Raw genomic sequence first — 15521 nt, 5'->3', positions numbered from 1 at the left:
AGAAGCAGGCTCCATGCAGGGAGCCTGACGTGGGACTCAATCCTGGGACTCCAGAATCACGCCCTGGGCCAAAGGCAGGCGCTAAACCACTGAGCCCCCCAGGGATCCCCCATCTCCCACTTTCAACCTGCAACCCTCACATTCCTCATACCCTTTCTCCAACTTACTCTTTTTTTTTTTTTTTAAGATTTTATTTATTTGAGAGCGAGAGCCAGAGAGCACAAGCAGGGGGAACAGCAGAGGCAGAAGCAGGCTCTCTGCTCAGCGCTCAGCGGGAGCCGGACTTGGGGCTCGATCCCAGAGACCCTGAGATCATGACCTGAGTTGAAGGCACACAGATGCTTAACCAACCCAGCCGCCCAGGAGCCCTGTCTCCGATTTACTTTCCTTCTTACCCCTTTCCACTACTTGATGTGGAATTCTCTTCTGCCTCTGAGCTCTTGAAATGTAGCCAGTCCAATCTGAGATGCACTGTGAGCCTAAGACATGCCAGATATCAGAGGGGGGATGAGGGTAAAGAATGTAAAACATCTCATAACTTTTTATATTGATTACACATAGAAATAACATTTGGGACACGTTGAGTTAAATAAAACGTATCATTAATAGCAACATCACTGTTTGTTTTTTTTTTTTAACTTTTCTGTAACACAGCTTCTAGAAAATTTAAATTATGCACCTAACATTTGTGGCTAATGTTTGTGGCCCGTTCGCTGCCCAATCCACATGACTGGCATATACTAGACGCTCAATAAAATTTTAATGAGGGTCTGGGAACCCGCTAGCTCCAACAGTCAACACGGATGTAAGGCTGACCACGTCTCATGCTCCACCTCCTCACCATACCAGATAAGGAAACTGAGGCCCGGCGAGGTGACGTCAGCTCTTTCCCAACGGCACGTAGTGCGGAAACGTCGGGGTCGGGATTCGAACCCGGGTCCTGTCCCCACAGCCCTGGCGTGCTGACCATTCCTACCTGGCAGGCAGGCGGCGGCGGCGGCGGGAAAGACAGGCGCGGAGCGCACAGCATGCGCTCGACAAGGGGCGCGGCTCTTCGGCCACCGCCTTCCGTCTGCCTCCATGGGCCGGGCCCCAGCCGGCCCCCTCCGCGGCCATCACCGGCCACCCGCGTCTCCGCCGGCCGCCGAGCCCTTCGCAGGCGGCGCCGGCCGGAAGTCCCGCCTCCGCCGCGCGCCTCGGGGCGCCCAGACAGGCACGTCAGCCAATGAGAAGCGCGCCGTGGCGGACGCCGACCAATGGGCGCGCGCGCCGGGGGGGCGTGTCCGGGCCGCGGGCCGGAGCGGGTCGTGCGCGCTGAGGAGGAGCCGCCGCCGCCGTCGCCGTCGCCGCTGCCGCCGCCGCCGCTACCGAGGCCGAGCGGAGCCGTTAGCGCCGCGCCGCCGCCGCCCGCCCGCCCCGGAGCAGCCCCGGGCCCGCCCGCCCGCGTCCAGGTGAGGCGGGGGCCTTCGGCGGCACCCGACGGGGTAGGCCGCGGCAGGCCTGAGCTCGCCTGGCCCGGCCGCGGGCGCCCGCGGGCCTGCACCGGCCGAGGCCCAGGCCGCACCGGGCCGGGAGGGGACGCGCGCGGGCCGCGGAGGGCGGGCGGGGGCCGGCCGGTGTGGGCGCCGGCGACAGGCCCCGGGCCGGATTCCTCGGCCGCCGCGAGGGGCGGGCGAGGGGGACACGGCGTGGGCACGCGCCTGGCGGCCGGGCTCCGCGGCCGGGGCCCCAGCAGTCCCGGGAGCCGAGGAGCCGGGGGCGGGAGAGCGAAGCGGGAGGCGAGGGAGTGGGGTGAGCGCCTTCGGCGCGCAGAGGTCACGGCCCACGGGCTCGCTCTCCGGGGAAATCCTACAGATTCTTTTGTGGTCGTTGTCAGAGGACCGCGGTCGATCTGAGGTCCTTTTAGAAGTATGCATACCTTTCAGTATGTATGGGAGTCCTAGGAAAAAAAAAAAATTTTTTTTTTTGAACGCCATCTCTAACAAAGCTGTTTTTGGGGCGTGGGACGTTGGGATTTGTAAAAAATGTGTGTGTGTGTTGAAAACACAACCTGCACGCAGTTGAACAATGGGGGATGGATGCTCTTCCTTTTCCGGTCTCCTCTGCTGCTGGGCTTATTAAAATGGGTTCTGATACCTACTGTGTGCAGGGCAGGTGAGGAAGAAGTTTTGCATGCGCTGCCCCTTGGAGGGACAGAGCCCCTCCCCCCCCCCGCCCCCGTTTACCAAAAGTATTTATGTAGGATCTGTAGGGTCCGTGCTCAAGAAGTGGAAAAATGGGAAAGATGGTCCGGTTGGAGAAGGATTTCTCAACCTGGTCACCACTGACCTTTTGGATTTGATCACTTTTGGTTGGGGGTGGGGGGGTGGGGGGGAAGGATGTCCTGTGCATTGTAGGATTTTGAGTAGCATCCCACTAGATGCCAGCAGCATCTCTTCCCTCCCCCGCCCAGTTGTGAAGATCAAAAATGTCTTCAGATGTAGCCCAAAGTATCACACAGGAGACACACCACTGGACTAAATGAGCTTTTACTAAAAGTTCCTCCAGCCTCGTCTCTGATGCGTGGGGATTCCAAGGCTCCCAAGAACTTGTACAAATTCAACTGTGGGAGCCTTAGTTTTCTTATCTGTAAAATGGAATAGAAAACTTGCTGTGCAGATTTAAGGGTGTGGGAAGCCCCTAGCAATGACCTGAGCATGGTAAGCACTGAATAGATAATGTAATAAATAATCACCAGTATTTAGTGAGGGTTTACTGTGGGCTTGTCCCATTACAGATATCCAGCCCTTGAGATAGGTGCTGTTGTAATTTCCATCTTGAGGACAGACAAACCAAGGCTTAGATGGGTCACTTTGGACCAGTCTCACACAGCAAGGTGGCTGAGGCAGGATTTGAACGCAGGACCTCTGACCCAAAATCCTTACTCTTAACCATGAGATTTTATTGCTCTTATGATCACAAGCCTTCAGGGAATCCCAAAAGGAATTCCATTCAGTCATCATTGAAAATCTGTGTGCAAAGCTCTGTTGGAATCTGTTATAAAATTGTGACTTCAAGGTACACAAAGAGTCTGAGGTGAATGAACATCTCAAAATGTGGAAATAATGATTATGTTGAAGCACTGGTTTTGGAGGAGGCGGAGTTTCAGTTTGGATATGTTGAATCTGAGGTCATGGTGCAGCAAGTGGGAAACGAGGGGAGAATTATGAAAACAGTCTGTTTACTGCTTGCTTTATTGCTTCTCTCACTTCCTGCTTCCCATCTCTATCGTACTCTAGCAAGAGTTGTCTTTTTATTTATTTATTATTTTTTTATTATTGTTTTTTTAAAGATTTTATTTATTCATGAGAGAGACCGAGAGAGAGGGGCAGAGACACAGGCAGAGGGAGAAGCAGGCTCCATGCAGGGAGCCTGATGTGGGACTCAATCCTGGGACTCCAGGATCACACTCTGGGCCAAACGCAGTTGCTAAATTGCTGAGCCACCCAGGCGTCCCTGAAAGTTGTCTTTTTAAAATGCAGATCTGATCATCACTCCCGATTAAGTTTTTTGAGTGGAAAAAATTTTAATTTTTTTCACCTCTTTAGGTGATATAAAAATTAAAGTTTAGGATCCCAGATCTTGCACCTTCTCACCCTCTCTTTTGCATTTCATTGGCACTGGGACCTGAAACTCCCACCCTCTCTGCCTGTTTTCCCCACTGCCTGGAACGTCCCATGTCTGAACGTCTAGTTCATCCTTTCCTCATGCTGCAAGGCCCAGCTTAGAGCTCACTCACCATTGGAAGCCATTCTCCCTTTACCCGCCGGAACCAAGGAACTGTTCCCTCGCCTGTGTTCCCATCCCATTCAGTGGAGTCAAATTAAATGCTGAATGGTGAGGAAAGTGCGGTTGCTGCCTTTTGCCCCTAGGTGGCAATAGTGAAGCAGTGAGGCTGACCTGAGTAAGCCAGGGGAAGATCAGAAGAGAGCAGCCTACAGAAGGGAAGTGAGTTGCTTCCCTCCTTTTAACCAACTCTCCCTGCACCACTGCTAGGCAATGGTGATTACAATGTGTGGGCAGGTTGTTTTAGCGCACTGTGGTTAAGTGCCGTGAGGGTTATGTGCTGACTGATGTGGAAGCGCAGAAAAGGGCTGGTGGGCAAAGGAGATCACAGAATGCTTCCTGGAGGAGGCAAAGCACGCGTGTGCGTGAGGGGGGCAATTAGCTGAGTACAGACCACAAAGAACAGCTTTGGAGGGTGCAGGAACAAAAAGCATGGAGGTGGGGACCTCTTGGTCTGTTCAGGGAACCACTTGGGCTCTGGTCCTTCAGGGGCAAGCAGATTGGAGTAAGTAGTGACAAGAGGATTCATGGGGCTGGTGTGCAGAGGGTGTTGTCCTGTCAGCTAGGCCACGAAGTGAAGGAGTCAGATCTGCGCACAGAAGGAAAGAGTTGGAGGGGGATGATGCTGAAGGCCAGCAAACCAATTAGAAAGTGCTCACTTTCCTCTCTGTAGGAAAAGCTGCAAATGTGGCCCAGAGTGGTAGGGAAAGGAGGGATGGGTTTGAGACATGGTTGGAGGGGTAAGAGATGCAGGTCTCTGTGGGTATTTAGATGTGGGATGTGAGCGAACGGGAGGACAGCAGTGGATGATTCTGGGTCTCTGCCTGAGTGACCAAGGGAAGGATGGTGGTCAGTAAGAGAAGGAAGGCAAGAGAAAGAACAGTTTGGAGTGTGGACATAGACAGGAAGGTGCCACTAGAGTAGAATTCATGTGGTGGCTATACTGCGAAGCAGGAAGGGGAGAGAAGGCATTCTCCATGTTCATACATGTTGAGGGGACTCACTTTTATGATCACTGCCAGTCCCCACTTGACCCAGGGCCTCCGTGTGCTTTGTCCAAGTTGATGGTCACACTTTCATAGATTGAAAACATGAAACACTGTCACAGAGAACAGGGAGAAGGGGAAGGAACTGCCTTCTTGAGGAACTTCCAACCTGAGTTGGGGAGAAAAGACCTACATAGATGTATGAGAGAAAGTAGCAAAAGGGTGAAGCAGCAGGTCGTGGCAGCATTGAGAGTGGTGAAAGAAAGGATTGTCCGGTGCTCAGTTTTTGTGTTTGATGAAAGAGCTGGTGTCTGTACCGGTTGTTCTCAGAGAGGTGTGGGCAGGAGTTTTCAGGTATAGCCAACAGCCCAAGTGAGTAAGAAAGGAGAGCACAAAGAGGTCCGGAAGCAGAGTGGACTGGTTTGGGCAGGTAGAAGGTCAAGAAGGTGAACTTGGAGATAATTCTAGAAAAGTGTGTCAGAGTCAGGTGGTAGAGGGTTTCTGGACACAGTCAAGAGGTGATCTTGGAAGTTTAAGGATAGAGAGACTGGTCAAGACACTTTTGCAGTACAAGGTGGCTTGGTAATGGCCTGAACATGAGAGCTGTTCCTTTATTTCCTACACCCAGTACTTTGCTCCATGCCTGGCACATGATTGGCACTCCATGTTTACTTGGGGGGGGGGTGTCAGAAGGGGGCTCAGGAGTAACTGGATCCAGCCACCCACCACAGAGACCTCTCTGCCAGAGGAAAGTTTCACAGAGGAGGAAACAGTCCAGGATGACCCAATGGCAAGACTGAGGACACCATGAGCAGCAGTGGGGAAACAAGACAGAGGAATGATATGGAGGGAAAAGGCCCAGTTGGGTGTGGAGAGACTGGGTCTGAGATAACCACGTGGCAGGGAGACCATTTGGGAGTCTGTCTAGGCCCCAGATAACAGAGACCTGAACGAGGACAATGGCAGAGAGATGGGGAAGGAGGGGATATAGCGCAGCTGTGCAACTGGCAGAACTCGGTGCCTGCTTAGGTATGGGGGACAGAGAGAGGTGGCTTGGGGGACAGATGTGTCCTGCCACCAGAGGAAGTAATTCAGAGGGAGGAAGAGGTTTGAAGAGGGGGACAAGGATAGGAGGAGAGGACCTGAAGGTGCCTGCAGTTGGAGTCTGGGAGGTCAGGAAGGTACATGTTCCCCTTGATTTTCTAAATGCAGTAGGAGTATGGGGACAGGTTTGTATCTCTGGTAGGCAGACTGAGAGGCCAGCTGACACATCCGAGCTGGTGTGTGCAGTCGATGGTGAGTGAATGTGGACTACCAACAAGGTCTTCCACATGCGTGGGGCTGCAGTTGTGAGCCTTGACTGGTGTGACTCCTTGTGACTTCCAGGGAGCCTGGGCCCATTAGAAATGGCATCAGCAGTTTGGATCATTTCCAGCGTCCCAGGGCAAAGAGTCAGATTGTTCTTTAGTGTGCAAAGACCTGGAGGCGGGTGATGTGGCCACTTGCCAAGTGTCAAGAACTGTGCTGGGCCCTTCACAGCAGGTGGTGCCGTCCCCATTTAGAGGACAAGGAGACTGAGGCTCCAGGAAAGGAAGTGCCATACGCATAGTAGTTCTGCTAGTAAACAGTAGGATTAGTATTGGAGTACAGATCTCTCAGGCTCCACAGCCCAGTTTTTCCTGCTGTGCCATGTTGCTTTGCAGTTTTGTGCAAGAGTTCTGGAGTGGCCTTGACCAGCCACAAAGAAGCCAGAACTCTAGCAGAGTTGTGGAGCCAGTCATGTCCCCTCAGACCTGTGGCGCACTTCAGCTGGGCCAGGCACTGGCTGCCCTTGATCTGCTTCTATCCTGAGCTTTTCAGCCTGGTGGTTATTGAATTGCTGTGACGTCGCCATGGCTGTCCCAGTCAGGTGGCTTTCCCGCCACGGGCTGCGGGAAGGGGCGAGTAAGGAAATATGTACAGTGTTCACTTAAGCCCTCACCTCGCATAGCAATTATAATTGGCTCAGGTGGTACAATCGCTTTTTCTCTGGCACCCAGAGTGTTTCCTGGGTGACCTAACATTCCCAAGGCTTTTACCTTGGAGAACTCTGAGTTTTACATCTGGAAAGGACCTTAGAAATAATTGAGTCCAAGCCCTATCATGTGATGTGTGAAGTGTCAAGGTTGAGCCTGAGGATATATTTGACTGTTCTAGTTTTGCTCTGGCTTGAGTAGTTTAGCAGGGTTGCTCTGTGAATATAAAATGAGACAGATTCTCATGGGTGCCTAGTGGGAACTAGTCTTGCTGCCTTACGTGCGTCTTACCTGTGTAAGTCTTTATGTCATTTATACACCCATCTCTTCCCCACATACATATGGTTATATTATTGATGTGAACAGCATCACTGAAGTTACTCAGACAACCAGGATTGTTGAAAATAATGCAGTGAGGCTGAAAACCCTCAGAGATCATCCAAACAGGACTTCTCTGTGATACATGCAGTTAGTGGAAGTGTTTCCAAATCAGCAGGAATTGCTTTGCTAAACCTGAGTTTCCCTTTTTTGTTCCCTACAATTGAGTTTGATTCTGTGCGATAGGACTGGATGATCCTACAAAAGTAAGGTACTGGGGCACCTGGGTGGCTCAGTCGGTTGAGCGTGACTCTTGGTACTTTTGGCTCAGGTCATGATCTCAGGTCAGAGGTCAAGCCCTGTGTCAGGTTCGTGCTCAACATGGAATCTACTTGTCCCTCTCCCTCCCCCCTCCTCCCTTTCCCTGCCGTTTGCTCTTGCTCTCTCTCTAAAATAGATAAATAAATCTTAAAAAAAAAAAAAGATAAAGTAAGGTATTGAACATATTAGTAGACTGTTAGTACAATTTCCAACTGCCCTTGAACATAAAGTGGAAAATACACATGATTCCCAGGTGACTCTCAGACCTGGTGTCTGCCTGTCCGCCACCCTCATCCCATTGGCCTTCTAGGCTCTCACCAATGATGGGAGTGAAAAGCAAATAATTAGGAGTTAGAGTGATTCAGTAAAGTTTTGGGCTGAATGGTGTACGGGCTCAGGAAATTAGAGCAACCTGCTGTCTGGGGGTATGTTTCGCAGATCAGTGAGGAGGTGATGGGAAGGGCAGACCATCTCTGCAAAGGGAGCTGCCGGAAGAGAGGCATGGAAATAGGAAGGTCTGCAGCACGCCAGGGAAGAAGCTAAAGTGAGGGGCCACATCGCCAAGCAAGGAGACAGCTCTGTAGTGACAGTTGGAGGCCTGGCCCTGCCACTATCAACAGTGTAATGTCTGATGCTGAGCAAAGTAATGAAACCTCTGAGTCTCAGTGGGTGAGGCCGCCACTGACAGGTACCGCAGGATGTGTTGACCTAGAGGAGTCTCCATGGGGGAACCACCTTCCAGTCTGTGGGCTGGAGTGAGAGGAGGCAGCCTGGCCACTTGGAAGTCACTTATTGTCAGATAGAGACAAAGGCCCAGCTGTGGTTGGTGCTTGACAGAGCTGGCTTGGCCCAGGATTAGCAACGTGGATTTGGAAAGGTCAGGAGGAGGAACAAGGAGAGTAGGGTGGAGTGGCCCTGAAGCATTGAGAAACCGTGCTTTTGGGGTTTGGGTTTCTCCATCATTGTCAGTTGACCAAGAACTGGGCTGCTCAGGCTCACCAGGGGCATCAGGAGGAGCCAGCGTGCTGTGGAACAAGGTTCACTTTTTAGATCTTTTAAAATTTATATTCGAGTTCACTTAATTCTGGTGTAGAGTTCTTTGAGTTTTGACAAATGCAAAGAGTCATGTTACTGCCTCCACCATCAAGACATGGGAAAGTTACACCCTGCCAAGAAACAAAAATACTCTCCTGTGCTCCCCCTGTGTACTCTGCACCACCCTTGGCCCCTTCCCCTGGCCACCACTGATCCATCCCTATGGTTTCTTTTCCAGAATGGACTCTTAAAGTATGCAGCCTCGGAGTCGGATTTCTTGGACTCCGTGAAATGTGTTTGACATTTATTCAAGTTGTGTGGATAGTAGCACTTTTCTTATTGATGAGCAGAACTCCATTGGGTAGCCTTCCTTAGTCTAGCCACCGATGGCTTGAAGGGCATTCGGGCTGCTCCACTTTGGGGTGTTCCTGAATAAAGCTGCTCTAAAACACATGTGTGGGTTTTTGTATGAACATAGGTTTGTATTTTTCTTGTATGACTCCTAGTATGGGATTGCTGGGTCTTTTGGAAAGTCTATTATTTAACTCTTAAGAAACTACCCATATGTTTTCCAAACACCTGTAACATTTTTGCATTCCTACTAGCAATGCATGAAAATTCTGGTTTCTCCATATCCTCACTGGAACTTGATATTGTTGTTTTCCTGCTTTTGTTTTATTTTGGTTTAGCCATTCTAAATGGGTGAGTATATCTTGATTCTCATTCTAGATGGTAATAGTATCTCATTGTAGTTTTAACTTGCATTTCCCTAATAACTAATAACATCGAGCATCTTATCACATACGTTTGCCATCCCTGTATCTTCTTTTGTGCATTGTTTGGTCACATCTTTTGTCATCTTTAAAATTAGGTTGTTATATCTTATTAAGTTTTTTTTTTTAAGGTTTTATTTATTTATTCATGAGAGACACACACAGAGAGAGAGGCAGAGACACAAGCAGAGGGAGAAGCAGACTCCACGCAGGGACCCCGACGTGGGACTCGATCCCAGGTCTCCAGGATCATGCCCTGGCCGAAGGCGGCGCTAAACCGCTGAGCTACTGGGGCTGCCATTAAGTTTTGAGAGTTTAAAAAAAAATAGGTTTGAAATACAAGTCTTTTTTCAGATATGTGATTTGCAAATATTTTCTTCCAGTCTGTGGGCTGTAAGTTTTCTAGTAGTGTCTTTTGCAGAGCAAAAGTTTAACGTATTGATGGTATCCAGTGCATTAATTTTTTAAAAATGGATTGTACTTTTGTTATGGTATCTAAGAAATTTTTGCCAAACCCAGTGTCACAAAGATTTTCTCTTAGGAATTTTCTGTTTTTACATTTGAGAACAGAGGTCGGCACACTTTTTCTGTATAGAGCCAGATGGTAAATATTTTCAGCTTTTTGGGCCATATGGTCTCTGTCACAACTATTCAACTCTGTCACTGTAGTGCAAAAGCAGCTACAGACAATACATAAACAAATGAGAATAGCTGTGTGCCAATAAAACTTTATTTATAAAAACAGGTGGTGGGCCAGATTTGATCCACAGGCCATGGTTTGCCAACCACTGTTTAGAAAGTCATCTTTTTACCAGTCTTAGAGAGCACCCCTTCTGAATAATGAGAATGGTATAATTAATTATTGCCCAGTTCATCGTCCGTGAAAGGAGGGGGAGAGAGAAGGCAAAAGAGTAGGTGCCTAACTCAGAACAAAGGTGAGGAGAGGGAGGAGTGAAGACAAAGGAAGGGAGAAGAGAAACATTTGAATCGCATTTCAAGCAAACTTTGTTGTGCATTTTAATTTCTCAGAGTTAACCCTTGCACTTTGGTTCAGGCTTCAGCAAATGTGTGTGTTTGTTTTTGAGCTAATGATCTATCTTAAAGCTTCATGGCTGCAGAAGCTTTAACAGATTTGTGGGGTTTTTCATGAAGTAAGCCCATTAAGGCTTGTGGCCCCATGCTTTCTACTGAAAATTGGTGTTTAGTTCATATTTAGATTATATCCAGTTTTTTCCTTGTACCACCAATGGGGTCATGTGGCCCTCACAATACTTCCCTGCATGTGTGTGATGATGTGTGGAAGACAGATTCCTGCAGTTCTGAATCAGAGGGTAGCATTTGTATTAAACCACAGGTTATCCTCCAAAAAAGTTTGTACCAGTTCACACTTGGATCAAAGGTGTGTAAGGGTGTTTTTTCCTCTTATCCTTCTTTACACTAAATTTTATCCATCCTGAGGGGCCTTCTGTCTGACAGAAATGGCATCTCTTTTGACTTCACATTTTCCTCATAAATAAATCCAAGCTTTCAGAGTTTATTGGCTATTTGAATTGCTGGCATCTATTAGTTGTGGTTCATATCCTTTGTCCACTTCTCTGTTAGTGATGTATCTTTCTTTCTGGTGAGTTTGTAGATACTCTGAATCAAGTGCTCTCAGCCTTGGGAATATTGACATTTTGGGCTGGACAATTCTTGGTTGTGGGGGCCAACCTGAGGGATATTTCACAACATCGCTGGCCTCTACCCATTAGGTGCCAGTGGCACACTACCACCCACAGTTGTGGTAACTGGAAATGTTTTCAGACACTGTCTGGTGTACCCCGGAGGGCTGAATCTCCCACACTGAGAACCACTAACCTAAATAATGTACTAGGTAGCAAGCATTTTCTCCCAAGTCTGGAGCTTGCCTGTGTATGGTGCCTTTTCCCATACAGAACTTCTTAATCTTAGGAAGTCTGATTTTCCAATCTTTTCTTTTTATGGCTTTGGATGGTAACCTATTTTATAAAGAACAGGGAGCATAGAACATTTTCAAATAAATGCTGGGAGAGTAGACTAACTTTGCACATTGTGTATGGTCTGAAGCAAATTAGGAGGCGAAAAGGTAGAGAAGACCCACCTGTTTCCAGCAGGGGGAAAGAAAAGAAACAAAAACCACACCTAAGTCCTCTCTCAGTGCTGACTCAGCGGGGAGGTGGGAACTGTATTCAGGTTTTTATATAACCACTGGCAAGGCTATTTTTAAAGAAGGCTGAGTGCTCCTGACAACGGGCACTGGGTTTTCAAGCATAAAAACGGCTGGACAGAAGGGATCTGGAGAAAGGGGTGGGCTGCCCCCCCACACACACCCGAGACCTCCCGGCTGGTGGGTGGCAGGGCCTTTTTCTTGGTGATGACACTTCAGCCCCATGGGGGTGTGTGTACCTGCATATTTAGAGGCAGGGACGAGGGACATCTTAGATGAGGCGGCCACGCGTGTGGCAGTACTTGTGAACGAGCCCAGTGTGAGTTGTACTTTCAGAAGAGCGGTCCTGATGCTCTCAGCCTCATTGATCCAGACTCTGAAGCCATCACTCTGTTGTGATGTTTGTCACTGAAAGTGAAGACTTCCGGAGGCAGCTAAGAGCATTCCAAAGCTTGCAAGCTGTGAAGACCAAATTCTTCCAACTGGTAGATAAACCCTAGCCTCTCCCAACTCAGTAGCTGTGGCCTTTGGAATAAAGGGCTGCGGGAACCATCCACTTGAGGACAGAGACGGGGTGTCCGAGTTGAGGTGCTCGGGTGCACATTACAGGCTCCTCAGGACCCAGTTGCACCATTAGTGCACGTGGAGATGGGAGGAGGCGATCAGGAAACTTCAGGAAGCTCTTGAGATAGCCCGAATTATGGTGCTGGAATTGTTTGTAGGTGTTTTGTTTTTTCAAGTAAGCTCTGCCCAGTTGGGGGGGAGTCTCTCACTGACCTTGAGAGCAAGAGTCGCGCACTCCACTGACTGAGCCGGCCAGACACCCCTATTTATAGGGTTCTTTTTTTTTTTTTTGTAAGATTTTATTTATTTATTCATGAGAGACAGAGAGAGAGAGAGAGAGGCAGAGACATAGGCACATGCAGAGGGAGAAGCAGGCTCCATGCAGGAAGCCCAATGCAGAACTTGATCCCGGGTCTCCAGGATCATGCCCTGGGCTGAAGGCAGACGCCCAACTGCTGAGCCACCCAGGCGTCCCTGTTTATAGGGTTCTTTAGGCTCCTTGGTAAGTAGAAACGGTTAAGCTTCAAGTTGTTTTGTTTTGGAGCAGTTTTAGATTTACAGAAAAGTTGCAAAAAAAAGTACAGAGCGGGTTTCCATACCCACCACCTCCAACACGAAGTCTTCCCTGTTGGTAACACCTTGCTTTGGTGAGGTATTTTGTTAGAATCAATGAGCCAGTATTGATACGGGTCAGCTAAAGTGTGTAGTTCACCGTAGGCTTCACTCTTCATGTTGTATGTTCTGCGATTTTGGACATGTGTAGTAACATGTATTCACTATGACAGGATCATGCAGACGGTGTCACTGCCCTGAAAATTCCCTGTGCCCTTTTTGTTCCTCCCTCCCTTCTAACCCCTGATGACCAGTGGTTTTTTTTACTGGATCTAGAGTTTCATCTTTTCCATGGTATGTCCTATAATCAGGGTGATACAGTGTTTAGCCTTTCAGACTTAGTAGTATACATTTAAGGCTCCCCTAGTCTTTGGCGTCCTAGCTCATTTCTTCGTATCACTAAATAATACTCTGTTGTGTGAGTGCACCAGACAGTTGGAGTTTGTTTCTCCATTCACTTACTGAAGAGCATGTTGATTGCTTCCAGTCTTGGGGCAATTATGAATGAAGCTGCTATAAACATTCCCATGCAGGTTTTTATGTGGACATAAGTTGAACTTGTAATGTTGAAAAGAAGAAACCCCAAGTGCCAGTCATTTGTTTTGCCTTAACATTCTGTAATATGGACATTCAGAATTTACTTGATTTTTCTTCTCACCCCACAGATTTTTAAAAAATACAATGTCTAATGGTTATGAAGACCACATGGCTGAAGACTGCAGGGATGATATCGGGAGAACGAATTTAATTGTCAACTACCTCCCTCAGAACATGACCCAGGATGAGTTACGGAGTCTGTTCAGCAGTATTGGTGAAGTTGAATCTGCAAAACTCATTCGGGATAAAGTAGCAGGTAAAGGAACTGAGAGGGTTTGTAGGGGGTACTTGGGGCCATCCCGCTAAGTACTGTCTTCTTTGTCTGTGGCTCTCCAGTGTTCCTCGGGGCAGAAGAGTTGCAGTCTTGAAATGACGGTTGTCAAGTTTCGTGGTTATCTCAGACTATATTTTGCCACCGCCCTGGTGTCCAATTGGATATAGGTTCCCCAAAAAAGAAAAGCTCGTACGGTAGAGCGTGTACAAAGTGAGATGGTAGGAGGGGAGGAAAGATGAGAGGACACCAGAAATGGTGTCTGAGAGCTGGAAGAGACCAAAGAATGACAACCTGGCCTGGCTCTGTCCCATGTATGGAAGGGACTCTGGCCCAGGCAGGCTCATTCCCATCTTCTCGGGTCCCTATGCATGGTCAGACCCGTGGCAGGACATGGAATATCTCCGTGTGCAGCCCTTCCTTAGTTCTGGGCTGTGCTGTTTGCTATCACTCCATCAACTAAAACATCTGAAACACACTGAGATTTAACCCTTGGGCTGGAGCAGGGCCACAGATCTGTAGGCAGGCTGTAGAATTGGATACCAGCTGAAAGCATCGCTCTTCCAGTATCTCCATGTGTGACCTCTAAGCCTCTGTCCCCAGATATAAAGTAGGGATGGTGGCTCCTACACCCTGATGCTTACCTACCTCATAAGGGTTTGCAGACCCCTGGGAAGGCCATCCTTACAAACAGCATGCATTCTGAGAGCGTGATTTCAAGGAGAAAAACATGGAAAAATCAGGTGCTATAAAAGCACTTCCTTCCTTTTCTCCCCGGGGAGGAGCATTGTTTTAGGGGGCTGTCCTCCTCTTCTTCCTCTTCCTCCTCCCTCTCTCCTTCCTTACCTTCTTTCTCCCCTTCTTCTCCCCACTCCCATCCTCTTCCTCCTCCACCCCTTGTTTCTCTCTGCTCTGCTCTGGTGAGCTGAGAATTGGGCATCTCCTCCTCCTCCCCTCCCCCTTGCCCCTTGCTCTGCCACCCTGGCTTGTAGGATTATGATTCCTACACTGAAAACTAATTTAAAAGTTAAAAAAAACAACAAAACTTTATTATGGAAATAAGATAGTGTCTTGTTTTCTGGTCTACATAAAAGTAGAGTAATATATTGAACTCCACGTACCCATCGTCTTACTTCATCAACTCTCAGCTTTTGCCAGTAACCTGGAGATACCTGTTTCTGGGATAAGTGCTGTCAAGGCTGGCTAACTGCTGTATATGGAATTAGTTCATCAGAGGGGGCACTGACTTCAAAAGTCTTTTGAGGACTCTTCCAATTCTGAGTTTGTGATTTAATAAACAGGAATAAATAGGAATTGCAAGTAGTACATTGAACTGTTCAATAAGTTGAACAGTATTAGAATGTTCTAGAAGCCATTATCTTTCTCCTGTTTCAAGAGACCATCCTGCATAAGAGTGCTTGTTCAGAGGTGTTTTAAAATTCTCTATGCTACCAACAGGTTTTGCCTTTCCCCCTTACGTTCTGGTGAAAGGGGATTTTTAGCGCCATGGATATTCCTGAGCATTGCGGTCCGATTTTGCGAGCATTCTCATGGTACCTGACTTCTTTGTTCACTGGTTGTGGTTTTTCAAAGGAATGTGAACTATGCTATTAGGAACACCTAGATTTGACAAGATCAGTCCAGAGAGAACTGGTTTCGGGAATGAGGTAAAAGCAGCAAAGTATAATTTGGAAATTATTTTAGTTCAGAGATAAACTTTTCCTTCTCTTTGGGCAAGATAAGTGTAGTGTATCAAAGAGTTGTGGAGTATGTGGTCCTAGGCTTAAATCTCAGTGTCTTGCGGGCGGTTCCTTAAATTGAAAGATTGTACCTTCACAAGAAGCTTACTGCACCCCCACTTCTGTCCTCCCGCCACTGGTGTGTGTAAACCTCACCAGCTGCACTGCCCTTTGTCCTCTGTTATGCTGCACAGGCACCGATAACGTTCGTCCAGCTGCTTCCTCCTCAAAAGGCTGAGTATGTCCACCCCAGAGAGAGTCTTGCAGATAGGTAGACAGG

The 15521-nt window shown here is 48.4% G+C and overlaps 2 protein-coding genes across 14 annotated transcripts in view; one reads left to right on the top strand and one right to left on the bottom strand.

The window, feature by feature from the left end:
• Window positions 1-1169, bottom strand: part of CCL25 (C-C motif chemokine ligand 25) — a 32616-nt gene extending 31447 nt beyond the window's left edge. For 9 of the 13 annotated variants that reach the window (XR_012012369.1, XR_012012370.1, XR_012012360.1 and 6 more), the window contains exons 1-2: window positions 977-1032; window positions 396-479 (exon numbers count right to left, since the gene is read on the bottom strand). Coding sequence is in view for 1 of the 13 variants with exons in the window: in XM_072787495.1 (XP_072643596.1) it covers window positions 396-479; window positions 977-1082 (190 nt within the window). In the remaining 12 variants the exon portion in view is untranslated. Of the gene's footprint in view, window positions 1-395; window positions 480-846; window positions 882-976 lie in introns of those variants that run through there. The other 4 variants (XR_012012363.1, XR_012012366.1, XR_012012361.1 and 1 more) reach the window with 4 other exon arrangements.
• Window positions 1170-1325: 156 nt separating this feature from the next.
• The window catches only part of ELAVL1 (ELAV like RNA binding protein 1), a 37433-nt gene continuing 23237 nt past the window's right edge, over window positions 1326-15521 (top strand). The window contains exons 1-2 of the mRNA XM_072787494.1: window positions 1326-1451; window positions 13300-13487. Coding sequence (XP_072643595.1) covers window positions 13316-13487 — 172 coding nt within the window. The 5' untranslated portion in view covers window positions 1326-1451; window positions 13300-13315. The remainder of the gene's footprint in view (window positions 1452-13299; window positions 13488-15521) is intronic.

Source organism: Canis lupus, chromosome 19 (genome assembly GCF_048164855.1).
Source record: "Canis lupus baileyi chromosome 19, mCanLup2.hap1, whole genome shotgun sequence".
In the NCBI taxonomy this organism is placed as follows: domain Eukaryota; kingdom Metazoa; phylum Chordata; class Mammalia; order Carnivora; family Canidae; genus Canis; species Canis lupus.
This window is presented reverse-complemented; position numbering and strand designations above follow the sequence as displayed.